Source organism: Emydura macquarii, unplaced genomic scaffold (genome assembly GCF_026122565.2).
Source record: "Emydura macquarii macquarii isolate MOO-44397 ecotype Brisbane River unplaced genomic scaffold, CSIRO-AGI_Emac_v2 contig_629, whole genome shotgun sequence".
NCBI classification, from domain to species: Eukaryota; Metazoa; Chordata; order Testudines; family Chelidae; genus Emydura; species Emydura macquarii.
In genome coordinates, this window is record NW_027130766.1 from 6,905,792 (window position 1) to 6,921,129 (window position 15,338).

The 15,338-nt window shown below is 41.0% G+C and overlaps 1 protein-coding gene across 3 annotated transcripts in view; it reads right to left on the minus strand.

Annotated features, from left to right (window-relative positions):
- Positions 1–1,006: 1,006 nt before the first annotated feature.
- FBXL20 (F-box and leucine rich repeat protein 20) overlaps positions 1,007–15,338 on the minus strand; it is a 66,885-nt gene continuing 52,553 nt past the window's right edge. For all 3 annotated transcript variants that reach the window (XM_067541212.1, XM_067541210.1, XM_067541211.1), the window contains 5 exons: positions 14,146–14,206; positions 13,500–13,544; positions 11,276–11,332; positions 7,994–8,206; positions 1,007–6,615 (listed from right to left, as the gene is read on the minus strand). In XM_067541212.1, coding sequence (XP_067397313.1) covers positions 6,508–6,615; positions 7,994–8,206; positions 11,276–11,332; positions 13,500–13,544; positions 14,146–14,206 — 484 coding nt within the window. In that variant the 3' untranslated portion in view covers positions 1,007–6,507. The remainder of the gene's footprint in view (positions 6,616–7,993; positions 8,207–11,275; positions 11,333–13,499; positions 13,545–14,145; positions 14,207–15,338) is intronic.

Here is a 15,338-nt window from a genome sequence, read left to right on the forward strand (position 1 = left end):
CTCATCATGGCTATGAAATGGAAGCTAAAATAAAGGCGACAGTGTTATTGCTGGAGGACTGTTGACATGGGCATGACAAGAAAGCATCGACTGAGTGCACAAATGAATATTTTAACCACCCCTGGCGAGGGGGGCTCTCTCCTTTACAATCTTTAACTTGAAGGGTTCCAAAATCCTGTAATTTACAATTTTAGGATGCTTTGAATAGGCAACACACACACGTCAACAAGGGTTGTGTGGGGACACCCCCCTCCCCAAAGGTGAGAGACTATGAAAAGAGGACAAACAACGGAAGAAGGGAAGACCTGTCTCTGCTTCATCACAACGGGAGTACAGTGGTGTTGGAACTAGGATGTTAGTGACATTCAGCTATTGCCAAATATATTAACACTTCGCCCTACAGTAAAGTGTCTTTCACTCAAGGATCTCAAAGCACTTTACAACTTAAGCCTCAACATTCCAGAAGATTAGGTCAGTATCATCCCCATTTCACAGATGGGGAAAACTAAGGCACAGAGCAGCGACTTGCCCAAAATCTCATTGTGCATCAGTGGTCGAGCCAGGAACAGAACATAAACCCCCAGATTCCAAGCCCCGCACTCTGGGGAAAAAAGAAAGCGAGCCATTTACTTGAAAAATAATAAGATTCATCAAATGCATTATCAAAAGCAGCAATATCAAGGACTGAGGACCCGTCAGGACATGTAATCATTCCAAAAACAATTAAACATCATTTCAAAGTTGCATTAATGGTGGGATTTCTAAAGTGCTCAGTGCCGGCCTAACTCTGCTCTTGTAGAAGTCAACGTTGAAAACCCCACTTTACGTGTGCAAGAAACAGACAAGGATTAAAGAGCCTTTGTCAGATGATCTGCTAACTATTTGCTGCGTGACCTCAAAATGCAACATATGCGAGCTCTCCTTTGCACTATCACCACCACAATGCAACCTCAGCGTTAAGTCAGTCTTACGGCATATCACACAGACAAAAAAAGTACCATTTAGCTACATATATATATTTTTACTTTTAGTTAATTGGCATTATTATATCCGCACAGTGTCCAGGAGAGGGAAAGCACAGATTACAATATCATTAAAATAATATTTTACATATCTCTCTATATAATATATATAATTAAAGGAGTGCATGACAAGGTTCTAACTTGTGTGTCCAATAAAGTAGTTTAATGGACATGATGCGTCCGCCGAAGTTTAAATGATTAAAAACACTTAAGGAAACCACCCCCTGCCCTCTTGAATACATACAACTTTAGAGAATAGTATTCAACACGTCTAACGCTGCAGCTATTTGGATTGGATCAAAATAAGAGGCAATTGAGGAAGGGGAGAAACAGAAATGAACTATAGGATAAGAACATTATCCCTACTCTGAATATTAAAAAGCAAAAAAAAAAAACCAAAAAACCAGTCTTCTCATCACAACAAACACTATTTCTTTGAGTTCAATTCAATTCAAATTACGAGGCTCAGAGCCAAAAATAAAGACAGTCTGAACCACCTTCCGGAAGAATTGAAAGCCCAGTCAAGTCTACACTACAAAGTTATGCCAGCGTTGCTATCTTGGCTAGAAGTGTGGGGAAAAAATTACTCCCCTTAGCCAACATAGCTATGCTGGCAAAGTCCCCAATGTAAATGCAACTATGCATCGTTAATGTTGTTTGGGAAAGGTATACTATGCTGGCAGAACGCCTCTTTCTGTCAGCATATGCCGTGTCTACACTAACAGGCTATGCCAGCACAGGTTCTGTAGTGTAGACATGACCTCAGCTCAGGAATTTGGTCAGCTGCAGGAATCCAGAAAGGTTAAAGAATGGAAGTGGCCAGACCGCTTAACAGCTGCCACATACTTGCCTTGCTAGGCAACGATGCAGATGGGGCCTAGGAGAGGAACGGCCTCCATGTGACTGGGGAGGGGTGATGCACATCTGCCGGGGCACAAGGAAGATTGTCTCAGCAGGGGCACTAAACAGTGGGAGCGAAGAAACCAATGAGAGCAGAGAAGGAGCTGCTAAAAGGCTGGTTGGTGAAGCCAGCAACTTCGCATACCTTGGCTGTTTCTTTAAAAATCAGCATCCAAGTAAAAACAAAACCAGCAGGTAAATGCCAGCTTTTGGTACGGGAAGCTATACACGTTAGGTGGTTGCAATGACGCAGCAGCATGTTCTAAACCTTTTCCTCCACTGCCTGCCTGGGGGGGTGGGGAGAAGGAAGTCGAGAGTAATGCCCTATCACAGTGAGTCACTCCACTGTGGAATGGAGAGGTGCAGGGCCATGTCACAGCGTACAGTTCATTCCCTGCAGCTGGAAACGACAAGTTCTCTGAGGTGGAGTGTAAACAAGATGAGAAGGGTTTAAAAAGCCCAGCAACTTCACTGGAGAGGTGGCATTGTGCTGAGGAATCCATCCTGTGCCAGGGCTGCTGCGACTGCCATCAGTGGTGCGGATTTTGGCAAGTAACCCAGGCAAAGGTTATCCTCAAAGACAGAAATGAAGGGCTAGGAAGGTAAGATACCAGATGGTTGAATGTGGACTGTGAGGGTTTTGGCATGAAGCTTTGAAAGATAAAGTTTGATTTTGGTGTGTGCCTGGGAAGCCCTTAAGAGGCTAGGCATGGCATTGGAAAGCCCAGCATTAAGGAGTAGGACTGTGATTCCCAGTGCCTGTGAGTTTTCTGGTTAACTCTGCAGAATCAGTGGTAAAGCAGCACAGAGAGACAGAGCTGCAGTTTGGTCAAGTTGCTTGGATGCCCCACACAATAAACCAAAAACCACCACACTAAGCCACACTCTTTGTGGACAAAGGCTCACAAGTTAGTTCAACCCTCAGCTCTGCCCATCCCAACTAACAGGACACTGTAGTGAAGAACCTTGTCATACTGGTCTCCCCTGCATCCCCCCCTCCAAAAAACCAAAACACAACACCATGGGCCAGCCATGAACAACACATTCTGATTAAAATAAAAAAAGGAAAAGGAAGAATACAATGACATTTAGAAAATAGGAATTTTGTTTAGTTTTTTTTTTTAAATATTCATTGTGACAGCATGTTACACCTTTTTGTGCCCACCCTTTTCAGATTCAGTTCTAGAATCGTGATTGAAAGTACCGCCGTCTTTTTTTTTTTTTTTTAAAAAAGCCTCTTATTTTTGGTTGTTAGACGACCTCACGACACCTCTATCGATGGATCTCAAATTCCATGAGTCCAGAGGTTCTCTCGGTCTGTTCTGTGAACCACTTCGTACAAGATACATCTTCAATTTCTTTACCTTCTTATCTGTTCTGAAGCTCACCCCCACCCCCTCCCAAAAGTGCATGGACCATAGTTTAAAACCACTGCACCAGGCCAGAGACATCTCACAGCTGCATGTAATGAGTGTTGAAAAGACAGATACAAGTTATGCAGAGAATTTCTTCTCTGAAAGATAACGCATGGTTCAACCTATACCACTACCATTACGGATCACATGGATTTCTATGGAATCATCCCAGCATTCAGTGTGTATGTGGATTTTTGGTGAATGGGTAAGGAAGGAGTCAATAAGTAAATGCAACAGTCGCCTTATACATCTTTAAGACCTGCACTTCCAGTTGCTGGAGACGACACTAAGTAAAAGAAGTCTGTTTCCTCAATTTAGCTCACATATTTGGCACAAGTAGAAGTCTTCAAATCAGATTAGATATTCAGCATAGGTTTGTTTCTCACTGAACCTTTTAAGAAGTTCCACTACTTCTCACCACTTCCCCCTTAAAAAACTTCACACCCCTAAAGGATGATCCCTTCATTTCAATGCATGATATTTCCTGTATTCATCAGGGCAAACAGTGTATAACCCTGCCAGCCAGTGCCTATCAATCCCACATCTGATTGATGGCTAACCAAGACAAAGTAGGAACGCACCTGGGACCTATTCTAGAAATCCAAAAGCCAGAGCTTGTCCAATACACTACAAAGTGTTGAAGTTCTTGCCCTACAAAGGCATTCCTCTGATAAGACAAAACTTGGAAAGTGGTTGTTTATTGGTATTTATAAATACAAAACAAAGAAGAGACAATTTAAAGAGGTCCTTGACATTAACCGACTCTGTCAAGTAGTTTGGAATACCACAAACTGTTACCCTGTTTAAGAAAATGCTTTGGATTCTAAATTCTTAAATTTTCCCTCAAAACCCCACCAATCCATTGCCAAAAAATTAAACAGCCACTCTGTCATTGAATTTACAAAACCATTGTTTTTTCTTCTCCTGCCTCATCAGAAATTAACTAAAAGATGATTCCTAGAGCTGTGTTAATACTGATCACTTCTGGTGCCCAGACTGACATACATCTGACTTGCTCAGGAGGTCAGCAAGTTGCAACAGTTGTAAATCCACAGTCCTGATATCTTCTGCCACATTGAAATCAAGGGAAAATAGCAAGTTTTGCAAAAGAAATTTGACCGCTGTTGTTGAGAGGAAAGATTATCTCAGCTTCTGAGGAGGGCTTAATTAATATAACAGATATAAAATTAAAATCTATGGGAGAAACAGTTGTAAGTATCCTTTTCAACAGTGCATACTGGATTTTTTCTGCATATCTTTCCAGCAGATTAACAAGGTCTTGCAGACTCAAAAACACGATGGGTTGGTGAAATGAATTGTGGATGAAGGAATATAGCTTATATAGTGCTGAAATGACACTTTTAATTGCCTGAATTAATCAGGTGGTGATGACAGCCTGGGGAAGTAACACTCTGTCCTCCACATAAATGTGCAGGGAAAAAAACAAACCCTCAGAGCTCTGAAATCTATTACTAGTACTTTAGAAAACCATCTCTTCTTCCCCATCTCCTGTAATTCTTCTCTGTAAAGGTGGAGTATCGCTTCCTCTGTCTCTGATGGTTAAGAAGATTAAGCATCCTCATTCCTCTGTGTTTCAGTCAGTTGGGAACAATTCACATAACATGCGCTCTCTCTTCTATCCCAGAGTGCTGACAGCAGGAAAAGAGCAATTACTTACACCTGATCTCTACTTCCATGAACCTGTCCTAGTCTGACCAAGTTCTGCTCCATTAAGCCCTCATCTGTTAGCATCCTTTGTGCTGGGCAATCTGGACTCCTGGTACCAAGGAATCAATAATTACATGGAAGCTGGCTCAGGCGCTCTACACTCCCTCGAAGCACCAGGGTTAAGCTTGCCTGAATCACTCAAAAAACAGCTGCTACATAGATCGACCATGTTAATGTGCTAGAACATACATTTTTGAAAGTTGGGAAGAGCTGGAAGCTTGATATATCCTTCTGGCATAGAGGAAGCTCCCATTTCACTCAAACAGATGCTTCTCCAAGACAAGACACTTACCTGTGAAGAATGCAAAAGTCAGCAAAATTGCTGAGAGTTCAAAACTCAATACACGACAACATGGCAACAGTGACAGATTTTCAGGTCTGCTGTTCCTTCTGCTTCAAACAGAGTCATTCCTTGACTAGGGCAACAAGCATTAATGTAATTCTGATTTTTTTTTTTTTTTGGCAGGAGCCAAGGAATCAATATTAAATAGAATGTAGCTGTGTCCCTATGCTGTGAGCTATGTTCTCTTTGCTGGAGTAAAACCTGAAATGCAACAGAGTTGAGACCCAACTACTGGTAAAAATGGGCAAATAAGCCCATGAGATCCTAGCTGGTTTCTCAATCTTGCTTTCTATTTAAGATCTTTCCATCAGACAGGCAGTTTCAGGCTCAGCCGTCTAATGGTAAAATGTGTCTTATTTTTAATCGATAAATAATTTATGTTTGATAATCTCAAAAAATTACTAAATTAGAACTCTAAAAAAAATGGGGTTGGGTGGGGTAAAAACCTGAGCCCAAAATTACAGATTTCAAGCTATTTCATCACCACAATCTAGGAAGAATCTGAGCTGAATGCTACGAAACACAGAAGAAACTGATGAACCTTCAATGTGAGCATGCTCAGTGTGTTAGCATGGAAACAAGGAAGTACTGAGGCACAGTAAATCATGTCTCTCAATGGCTGCTGTTTTCATTCTCTTACTGAAGAATGGAAAACAAAACCTTTTTTTTTTTGGGACAGTGGATGCAAGAATAAAGCATGTTCATTTCTCTCCCTCCCCCCCCCACTTCGAAGGGTTTTGCTGCTTTTCCAACATAAAAAAAACCACAGCAGCTGTCGTTTTGGGCTCGCACAACCACCTCCCCAATGGTTTCTTCTGAGCATGCCCAGTAGGAATGGTTCAGAATTATACCAATCCACCAACAGCAAAAGACAACACAGATCCAGCTCCAATGTCACAGAGTTCATCGGTTTCCTGGAACAGGTGGTGTGTGTGTGTATATGCATGTGTATGGGTGGCTACAGGGACCCGACGCCACAGCCCTTTTCACTGGCCCTTGCAATTGACACTGGGATCACTTTCGTTGAAGATACAGGTGTCCACTGTAATTCTAGAAGTGTAATTAAATACTCAGTTTGCAAGGATGACCAATTCCAATGTCATAGGATGATGCAACATCTGCAGAAGCGCTGTCTGCTGCCTCCTACTGATGGAGGTGGAGTCACAGGAGCGAAGTAGGCATGGACTTTAATATTGGGTAAATGGGTCTGAAAAGATAAACACAGTATTTAAAGAAAGAACAGCTGTGGTAGTGCAATACGCAATCACGCACAGGCAAGCAGTTCAAATGCATGTGGGACCCTGAAGGGCCTGCTATTTTTTCTTAACTTGATCACCTAAAATTATTTTTCTTTCATAAAATATCAAGCCTTTTACAGATCTTAATGGAGGGTTGGAATTTTATCTTCCTGGATCCTTACCAAGTTCTTTTTCTCATCTACAATTTCCCTTTTCTCCCTAGTGAGAGTGGCCTGGAACTTGCCACCTCTCCCACGTCAGTAGAGTTCACCGAAACTGCATTTCCTCACCTAATAAAATCCCAGGGCCTCATTGGATGGCAAAGCAGCGATTGCCCGAAATAATAATGTTTGGCTCTTCTTTGGTCTACGATGCTATAGTTTACTTATGCCAAACTACTAAAGTTAAATTCTATCATGAAATAAAAAAAGGAAAACTTTGCACATTTGCACCGTGACACTGCAGATTACCAAGTCTTTTGAATTACCCAGTAAGTTAAAAAACAAATTGTAAAGGGTACAGCACTAAGAGATGCTGTTATTGTCATGTAGTCCCCAAGTGCAGTAGATTAGCTTGAGTTATTTACTAGCACACGAGGAGGTATCAATACGAAGTGCTCTGTGGTATACTTCATCAGGTTACTTAACATTCAAACTGGGTTTAAACAGAGATTTGGAATGGCTCTCTCATTACAAGAGGTAAATTGTTTTGCTCACCCATTCTCACCTCCTACTCAATGACTATCATTAGACCTCAAGTACCCGGCTTTCATCCACCTCCCCCATTGTTCTCTATGCACTTGTATATGTATATGATGATCCTATGTTTCTCATTTCTACCTCTGCATCTGACGAAGTGAGCTGAGCCTCACGAAAGCTTATGCCTGCTAAAATTAAATTTGTTAGTCTTTAAAGTGCCACAGAACTCTCGTTGTTTTAACACTAGCTGTTGATCTAGCGCTGACTCGAGTTTTTTTTTTTGCTGAGAAGAGAGGCGAGACTCCCAGGTTTCGAGTGGCATCATCAGGCTTGTGGATCTGTAAAGTGAGCATTAGCAAGCTGGCTTTTCCTGTACTTCTTTTTAGTTCTATTCAGCAGGAACTGTACCTGGATCCTACACAAAGAAAAAAGGGCCATTCCTTCTCCACTAACTAGTGCTTACCATCATCAGCCTTCTCTCAAATGAAACAGTATCATTTTCATAGATGATGGCATTACCCTGGTAGCACTCTCTGTCTCATGCATCTTAAAGACTTGGTCTAGATTATAGTGAGTCTGGATCCCCATACCCACCCTCATTTAATAATATGAAAGTAAAAGCCTTGGGAATTTTTTTTTTTTTTTTTACCCTTAGTCTCTTGATTCCTGCCCGTGTGATCTGTTGACAGTCATAAAGTTCTATCCTCTCCAGGCTATGGCAGCTCTTTAGGTGTTCCAAGGAGGCATCTGTGATCAAAGGGCAGTTGTCCAGCTCAATCACTTCCAGACGGTCATGTGCACAGGCCCCATTCCCCAAGTGACGAATCCCATCATCTGTGATCAACTCGCAGTGCGACAAACTCTACAGCCAAACAGAGGTGGTTAGCAGTCTCTGGAAACACTACAGTACAGCCATCAAGAACACCAGGCTAGAAAGCTTTTTGGAGAAGAGATGAGATGAACTGAGATAAAGTCCTAGAAGAACAAAGCAAATCTGAGCAAATCTGCCATGTCAAAGTTTTGAGCAAGCCTGCAGTTGTCCCCTGACGCTGGAGAGGATTGTGAGCTCTGAACTCTGGTGATCAGATCCCTGGGCCAATCTCTAACTGGCTAAGAATTCTGCAGGCAAAAGGGGAAATTCATATAATGTAGGTGTAATGGAGAAGGGAGTCAATCAAGTTATAGAATCATAGAAATGCTAGGCTGGAAGGAACCTCAGGAGGTCCTCAAATCCAGTCCCCTGCACTGAGGCAGGACCAAGAAAATCTAGACTATCCCTAACAGGTCTTTTTCTAGCCTATTTTGAAAAACTTCCCATGACAGGGATTCTGCAATCTCCTTTGGTAACTTATTCCAGGCTTAATTATCCTTAGAGTGAGGAAGTTACTCCTAGTATCTAACCTAAATGTTCTTTGCTGCAGGTTAATCCATTACTTCTTGTCCTACCTTCAGTGGACATAGAGAACAACTGATCACAATCCTCTTTACAACAGTCCTTAACATATTTGAAAACTTATTAGGTTTCCCCCCTCAGACATCTCTTCTCAAGACTAAACATCCCATTTTTTTTTAAACCTGTCCTCATAGGTCAGTTTTTCTGAACTTCGGATCATTTTGTTGTCCTCTTCTTGACTCTCTCCAATATGTCCACATCTTTCTCAAAGTTTGGTGCCCAAAACTGGACACAATAGGGCAGAGTAGGGTGGAAAAAATTACCTCTCTCGTCTTACATACATCACTCCTGTTAATACATTCCAGAATGAAATCATGGGAGATGGAAGAGTCTCAGAGAGATGGAAGAGCAGCTATGTAATGTCAAAAGAAAACAATACAACTATAAAGTTTACCATCTCTGGAAAGTTTACCGGTTCTTAAATACTACAGTATTATACAATACCCGAGTCACAGTGGCAATACTCCTGTGAACTGTAGGTACTGGAACCATGAACTGTAGGTACTGGAACCATCAGGATGACACAGACTTTCACACGATTCATCGGTTGCCCTAATTTTAAATATTCTTGTATGTGAAACTGAACTGTGCAGTGAGCTGAGACACTTCACCATTCCACCATCTTGAGTGATGTCAGTCCCACACCAGAGCATCTGCACAGTTCATGTATCATTTAGTCTGCAGAGGAACTAGGAACAAGAGTGGTGCACAGATCGCTGTGGAGAAGAGTGCACTAGGTGAGTGCTCCAGAGACAGAAACGTTGCAGCTAAGACAATGAAGCACTGTGCAGACAGAGGGAAACCCAATGTTATGGGTGTTTCCTGTCCAAAGGGTGCTAGGAAGCACAGCAGGCATGCATGACCACTTCAGGTCTAAAATGCAGTCAGTGATGGAACAGACATTTTAAGGCATGCAAGCTGTTTCAGTGAGAGCTCCGTTCCCCAGTGGCCTTTTGCCATCTTGTGCCTCACACTGAAGGAACATTCTGTTTAGAAGTGAGAAAATTGGCTTTGCTGGTCACCTCACTCCCAACGGAAGCAGACTCTTACACTCCATGCCTAACTCACTGGGGACTACGCCAGGACATCTAGGTTTGTCAAACCTGGATTCACTAGGTTACAGGCCTGAAGCATTCATGCTCCAAACAAGTGAAGAGAACTCATTTAAACTCCTCCATTCCTTCCCCAGTTCTTTTTATTTGGGGCCATCATTTGTCCCCTTTATTCTATGAATCCACCCGTGTTGGACTGTCACCAAAGCTGTTAAATTCTAACCCACAAGTCAAACTTCCCGTATGAAAGTGATAATACACATTTCACAAACACAGAAAGATTCAGAGGTGGTGAGTGCTATTAAACTGTCTTTGCTGAAAGACAGCTTCTGAAGTATAGTGTGAAGAAAGAAAGCTGTAATCACCCTCTTTTCCTATCTAAAGTACTTAACTGGTCCCCATCACTGCAGTATCTGAACTGTCTCAAAATCTTAACGTATTTATCTTCACAACACCACAGGGCTACCCTCATTGCTGCTACCTCCATTGTACAGACCGAGAATTGATGCACAGAGAGGCTAAGAGACTTACTGAAAGTTACACAGGAAGTATGTGGTGAAACAGGGACTTGAACTGAGCTTCCCCAAACCTTAGGCTAGTGCTCTAACTTCGGGACCATATCTGCTCCCACACCACTGTATGAATTATATAGATTTTTATGCTCTTGGGTTGTAACTAAAGCAATTATATCATGTACCGGGATAATTGCTTTCCAAATTAGATAAAGTCTGAACAGATTAATGCAGTCATAGATCAAAAGTATTGTTTTAAAAGCACACATAACCCAAAGAGAGTGTGTGTGTATTATTATTTCTGTGGGGAAGCCTGGTAAGAAGTCTCAACTTGATCCTGGACCAAGATCTTTTTCTTTCAGGCCACAAAGTGGGGAATCACTGAAACAGCCTTCAAAATAGCAGACAACTGCAATGCAGTAATGTGATGTGGAAGAATTCCTTTTTGGATCATACAATGCGTGATCAGAACTGTGGAACCAGAATGGAACTGTAAGCTCACAGAGCGGAAGAGTAAAATAAAATGCCATTGAAAAAGGAAAGGTGTCTGAAGGGTTTTAGCAGGGAAGCAAAGCATGAAAGCTAATTACAACACTGCACTTTGATAGCCATAGGATTGACTAAACTGGTGTTAGTGGGCCAATAGTTGCATTCAGAAGTCAAGTGTGCACCCCTCTCCCCAGGAATTCTAACCAAGACAGCACACTGAATTCTGGGACTGCGTTCTAGTCTCCACAGATCACAGTTCCATATCCAAGATAACAAAGGGCTGCAGTCCACTCCATGTTATACAAACTAAAGGCAACAATCACAAACCTGGCAAATTGCAGAGGTAATCTTCAGTTGGGCAAAATTTGGAGAATCCCATTTTATAAAGCGAGAACATGGAAAATTGTTACAGAAACAACACTTACCAACACCTGAAGCCGTGGACAGTGTATGGAAAGCTGGATTAACGTACTGTCTGTTATCTGGAAGAGACACAAAGCCCTTTAAGACTGAAATCTTTGTACAGCAATTTCTTCCCCACCAAAGTACGACCATAAGTTAGTATCTAAATATTTAACATTCCTCTCCCCCATGCGAACTTGCAATCACTATTTCTTGAACATTTTCAGAACTGGTCTGTACCTGGGCCACATTTCAGCCAAGGTTCCTATTCAATCTTTAAAAGGTGACTGGAAAGGATTTTTAAGAAGCTGGGTCTGTGTTTTTTGTTTCCTGACAATGGGTTGTTTAAAAGGGTTTATAAAAGGCTTTCTTTCTGCTCATTTTTTACTTTTGAAACAGAAGGAATGTCTGCTCTTCCCGGGTTTTGCTGGAGTGAGTGCTCAATTAAAGAGGCAGGGGAGCAGAATCCTAACAAATACATTTCTCCAAAATGCTCATTTAGTACTGAAGTTAAACAGGAGTTAACAGCCTGCTAAAAACTCTTCCTCCTCTAAACATCTTAGCTTTTGGTCTCTGGACTCTTGAAGTGTCCTCACTTCACTAGTTCTTCAGTCACTAGAGTCTTAAGGTACGTCTACACTGCAAAAAAAGACCCATAGGCACAGCCAGAGCTGACCTGGGTCAGCTGACTGAGGCTTGTGGGGCTAAAAATTGCAGTGTTGACATTTGGGCTTGGGCTGGACTCTGAGACACTGCCCTCATAGGGTCTCAGAGCGCAGGGGCCAGCCCACGCGTGAAGGTCTATATTGCAATTTTTAACCCTGCAAGCCTGAGTCAATTGACCTGAGCAGCTCTGAGGCTCAATGCCCCAGGTTTTTTACTGCAATGTAGATGTATCTTTCCAGCCCAAACAAGACATGAATTCCTAATCTTAGAAACATGCAGAACCTCCCCCCACAATTGCCCTTTTAATAAAACTTGTCAGCTCATTTTTGTACAAAACACAAAGAATGGACACAGCTTTAAATCATTTTCTGTCTGAACTACTGTAATTTCCTTTTTTGTGGCCATCCTAAATCCCTATTCTATAATCATTAGACAGTGCGAATGTTAGGGCCAGTCTTTTTTCTCACTGCAGGAAGTGAAAGGTCTTGTCTACACTAGCACTTATGCCGGCCTCGCAGTGTGAAAAATACACACACCCCGAGCGACGTAAGTTTTGCTGGCATAAGCGCTTATGTAGCCGTATTATGTCGGTGGGAGAGCAAGTGCTTATGCCAGCAAAGTTTATGTTGCTCAGGGATGTGTTTTTTCACACCCGAAGGCCTGCACAAGTGCTAGTGTAGACAAGGCCAAGCCCTATTACTTTCATTGACTTCCTATCCATTTCTAATTCCAAACTGCTCCGACCTTACACTTTTCACTCTCTTCCAGGGCTTCCTTATTTTATACCCACTTAACGCACACTTTCACTTTAAGGTCAGATTTAAAGGTAATCTTATCACTCTTATGAGGTATGTGCTAAAGGACTGTGTTCAGTCATATATGAAGGGCATTCTAAAAAAGCCTACTGAATGAGTCTGTGGCACTAAGTTATTAGGAAATCCAGATAACAGGCTCAAAGGCTGGTGAAGCATTACAGCCCACTGATTTCTGGGGAGATTTTTGGTTGGAGGGTATCATCTTTATTTCTAGTTATTTCCCTCCACCTTCACATACAAGGTCACAGTTGTTCAAACCTTTCAGCTACAGTAACATTTTATATTTGGAGATTACCTTTATTGATCTCTATCAGTTTATATACCAGAGACCTTCCCATTTACTAGCAGCAAAGATCTCACCCTGCGGTTTGTAGTTCTTGCGGTTGCCAGATTTTCCAAAGGTGCCTAGGTTTGCAGATTTATACATGGTCTTTAGTAGACAAGCACACAGTTTAGATTTGATGGGATCTTCATATTATTTTAACATTTTCAATATTCTTTCAATATAATTCTCTATTGAAAATTGGAATAAAGGTGATCAAACATACACAAGTAATTCATCTTGTCCAAACTTATCAGCTCCTTTTCTTGGTCAGGATTCTGGAACAAGTTGTCTTCATTTTAAAAAAATGACATTTGGGATTCTGTGCTCTCTGACCCTTTAGGTGTTGTTATTAAAACCTAGACACATTTGTCACAGACCATATTTCCACACTGCTGTAACTTCCTGCATGAAACCATCACAGTCAGAAGGCTGGGTTCTTACCTGAACACACTCTTCAAGGTCCATTTTTTCAAGCTCATGACAATTCTGTACAGTGCAGGCAGGAAATAAAAACACAAAGCTCTGTCAGTATGTATAAAATTATTGGATTCCTCCTTTCTGCACACAGATGAAGTATTTTTGAAAAGGAAGTCTTCTTTCCAAAGTTGGTCATGACTGCACATAGTTTGTTTCTCACTGGAGGACAATGCCACTAAAAATAGCATAATACTGAATATCTATCAAGCCTGCCCATTAAATGACATTTATAAAATATCTACTAACTTGTTTATCTTTTATCTACAGAAAGGAAAAGGGAGTTGATTCAATGATACAATGTTACTCATATGGAGTACAGGTTGATCTGTCTGCTGCATCAGATTGTACAGTGATTTGTATCCCCCTAAACGTTAATAGTTTCACTGACTTTAGATACATATTATCCATTACTGTAACTGGGAGTTGGGTGTATAAATACAATATTGAAAACTTAAGGAATTTAGAGATCTACTTAGCCCTCTCACTTCCACTCCATTTCAAAACCCAAGAGATGTTCTCCAAAACATAAATTCATGGGACAGAGCTACTGTTACTTTGAGCTCCCAATAAAACAGAGATGCACCACGTACAAAGTGAATAGAGCACTTACCTTAGCCAGAGTGGTAAAGCCCACATCTGTTAGCTGTGAACACCTTGCAACTTCTAATATTCTGTATAGAAAAAATTAAGAATGCAATAACCATGGTGTGATCATTTTGCTTTACAAAGCCTGTTTTATTAAAAAACAGGCATCAATGGAGGGGGAAGAGAAGGGGAAGAGAGACTAAGTTGACACAGTACTCCCTGAGAGGGTTACTTCCATGGAGTATTATTGCACTCAAGCACATTTGAATGGAGGTCCAATTCCACTCCATTTGACAAGTTCACCATGAATCAGCATATTACACAAAACTGCATTTCATGATGATGCACAGGTCATGTAAGAATAAGTATTTAATGCCATGACATATGGATTTAAAGTTTTCTAGATAGCAAATTGCTCATTCTCAGGACAGATGACTGAAATCCCCAAGACAGATGACAGAAAATTCTTTGCTTCTGCTAATGCAGTTTCATGGTACCTCCCCTTTTCTCTCATTTGTTTTATAGTGTTTTACTTCTCAATGCTATAATGCTGCAGGGGAGAGCATTATTTCCCTTTCTAAAAATTTAAGATCAGGACTTTCCTTAAATGTGTGATATACTTTGTTTTATGGCATGTTATACAGTTGATCTGCAGGCAGAGTTGAACATAAACATGGGATCCAGTTGGAATCACAGCATGGTTTATCTTCCTCTTTCAAAGTTTGAACTGCATATATATGAAAACTGATACATGCATCCATAATCTTTTACTTTATTTTTGAGCTTATTTTAGAAATTCCATTTCTATTCTAGATGCCACTTATTTAAGCCAAACTTAAAGCAGGGCACACAGCTGTAAAAGATGCCAGATAACACTTATCTTTTTTCTACCATGTCATCTTTCTAATTGCGCTGTAAAATCTTTATGGAGATGCTCGTCCTAATAAAATATGTATTAAAAAACCATTTATAGAGATGGCACCTGAACCCATTCTCTGTCTGAAATAGTGAAAATTAACCAAAAATCTATCTTTTACTTCACTTGCTCTAAAACTATCCTCAATGCACATTAATAACTAGGTATTGAGGCAGAAAACAGTGCAGTTTAAACCTTGCTTCTGGTTCTTAGCACAAAAAACTGCGGACTAATTTCAATTGTTTTAACCAAAATAAGGTAACATACTGACTGAAAAAGGTAATTGTCACTCATTCTATATA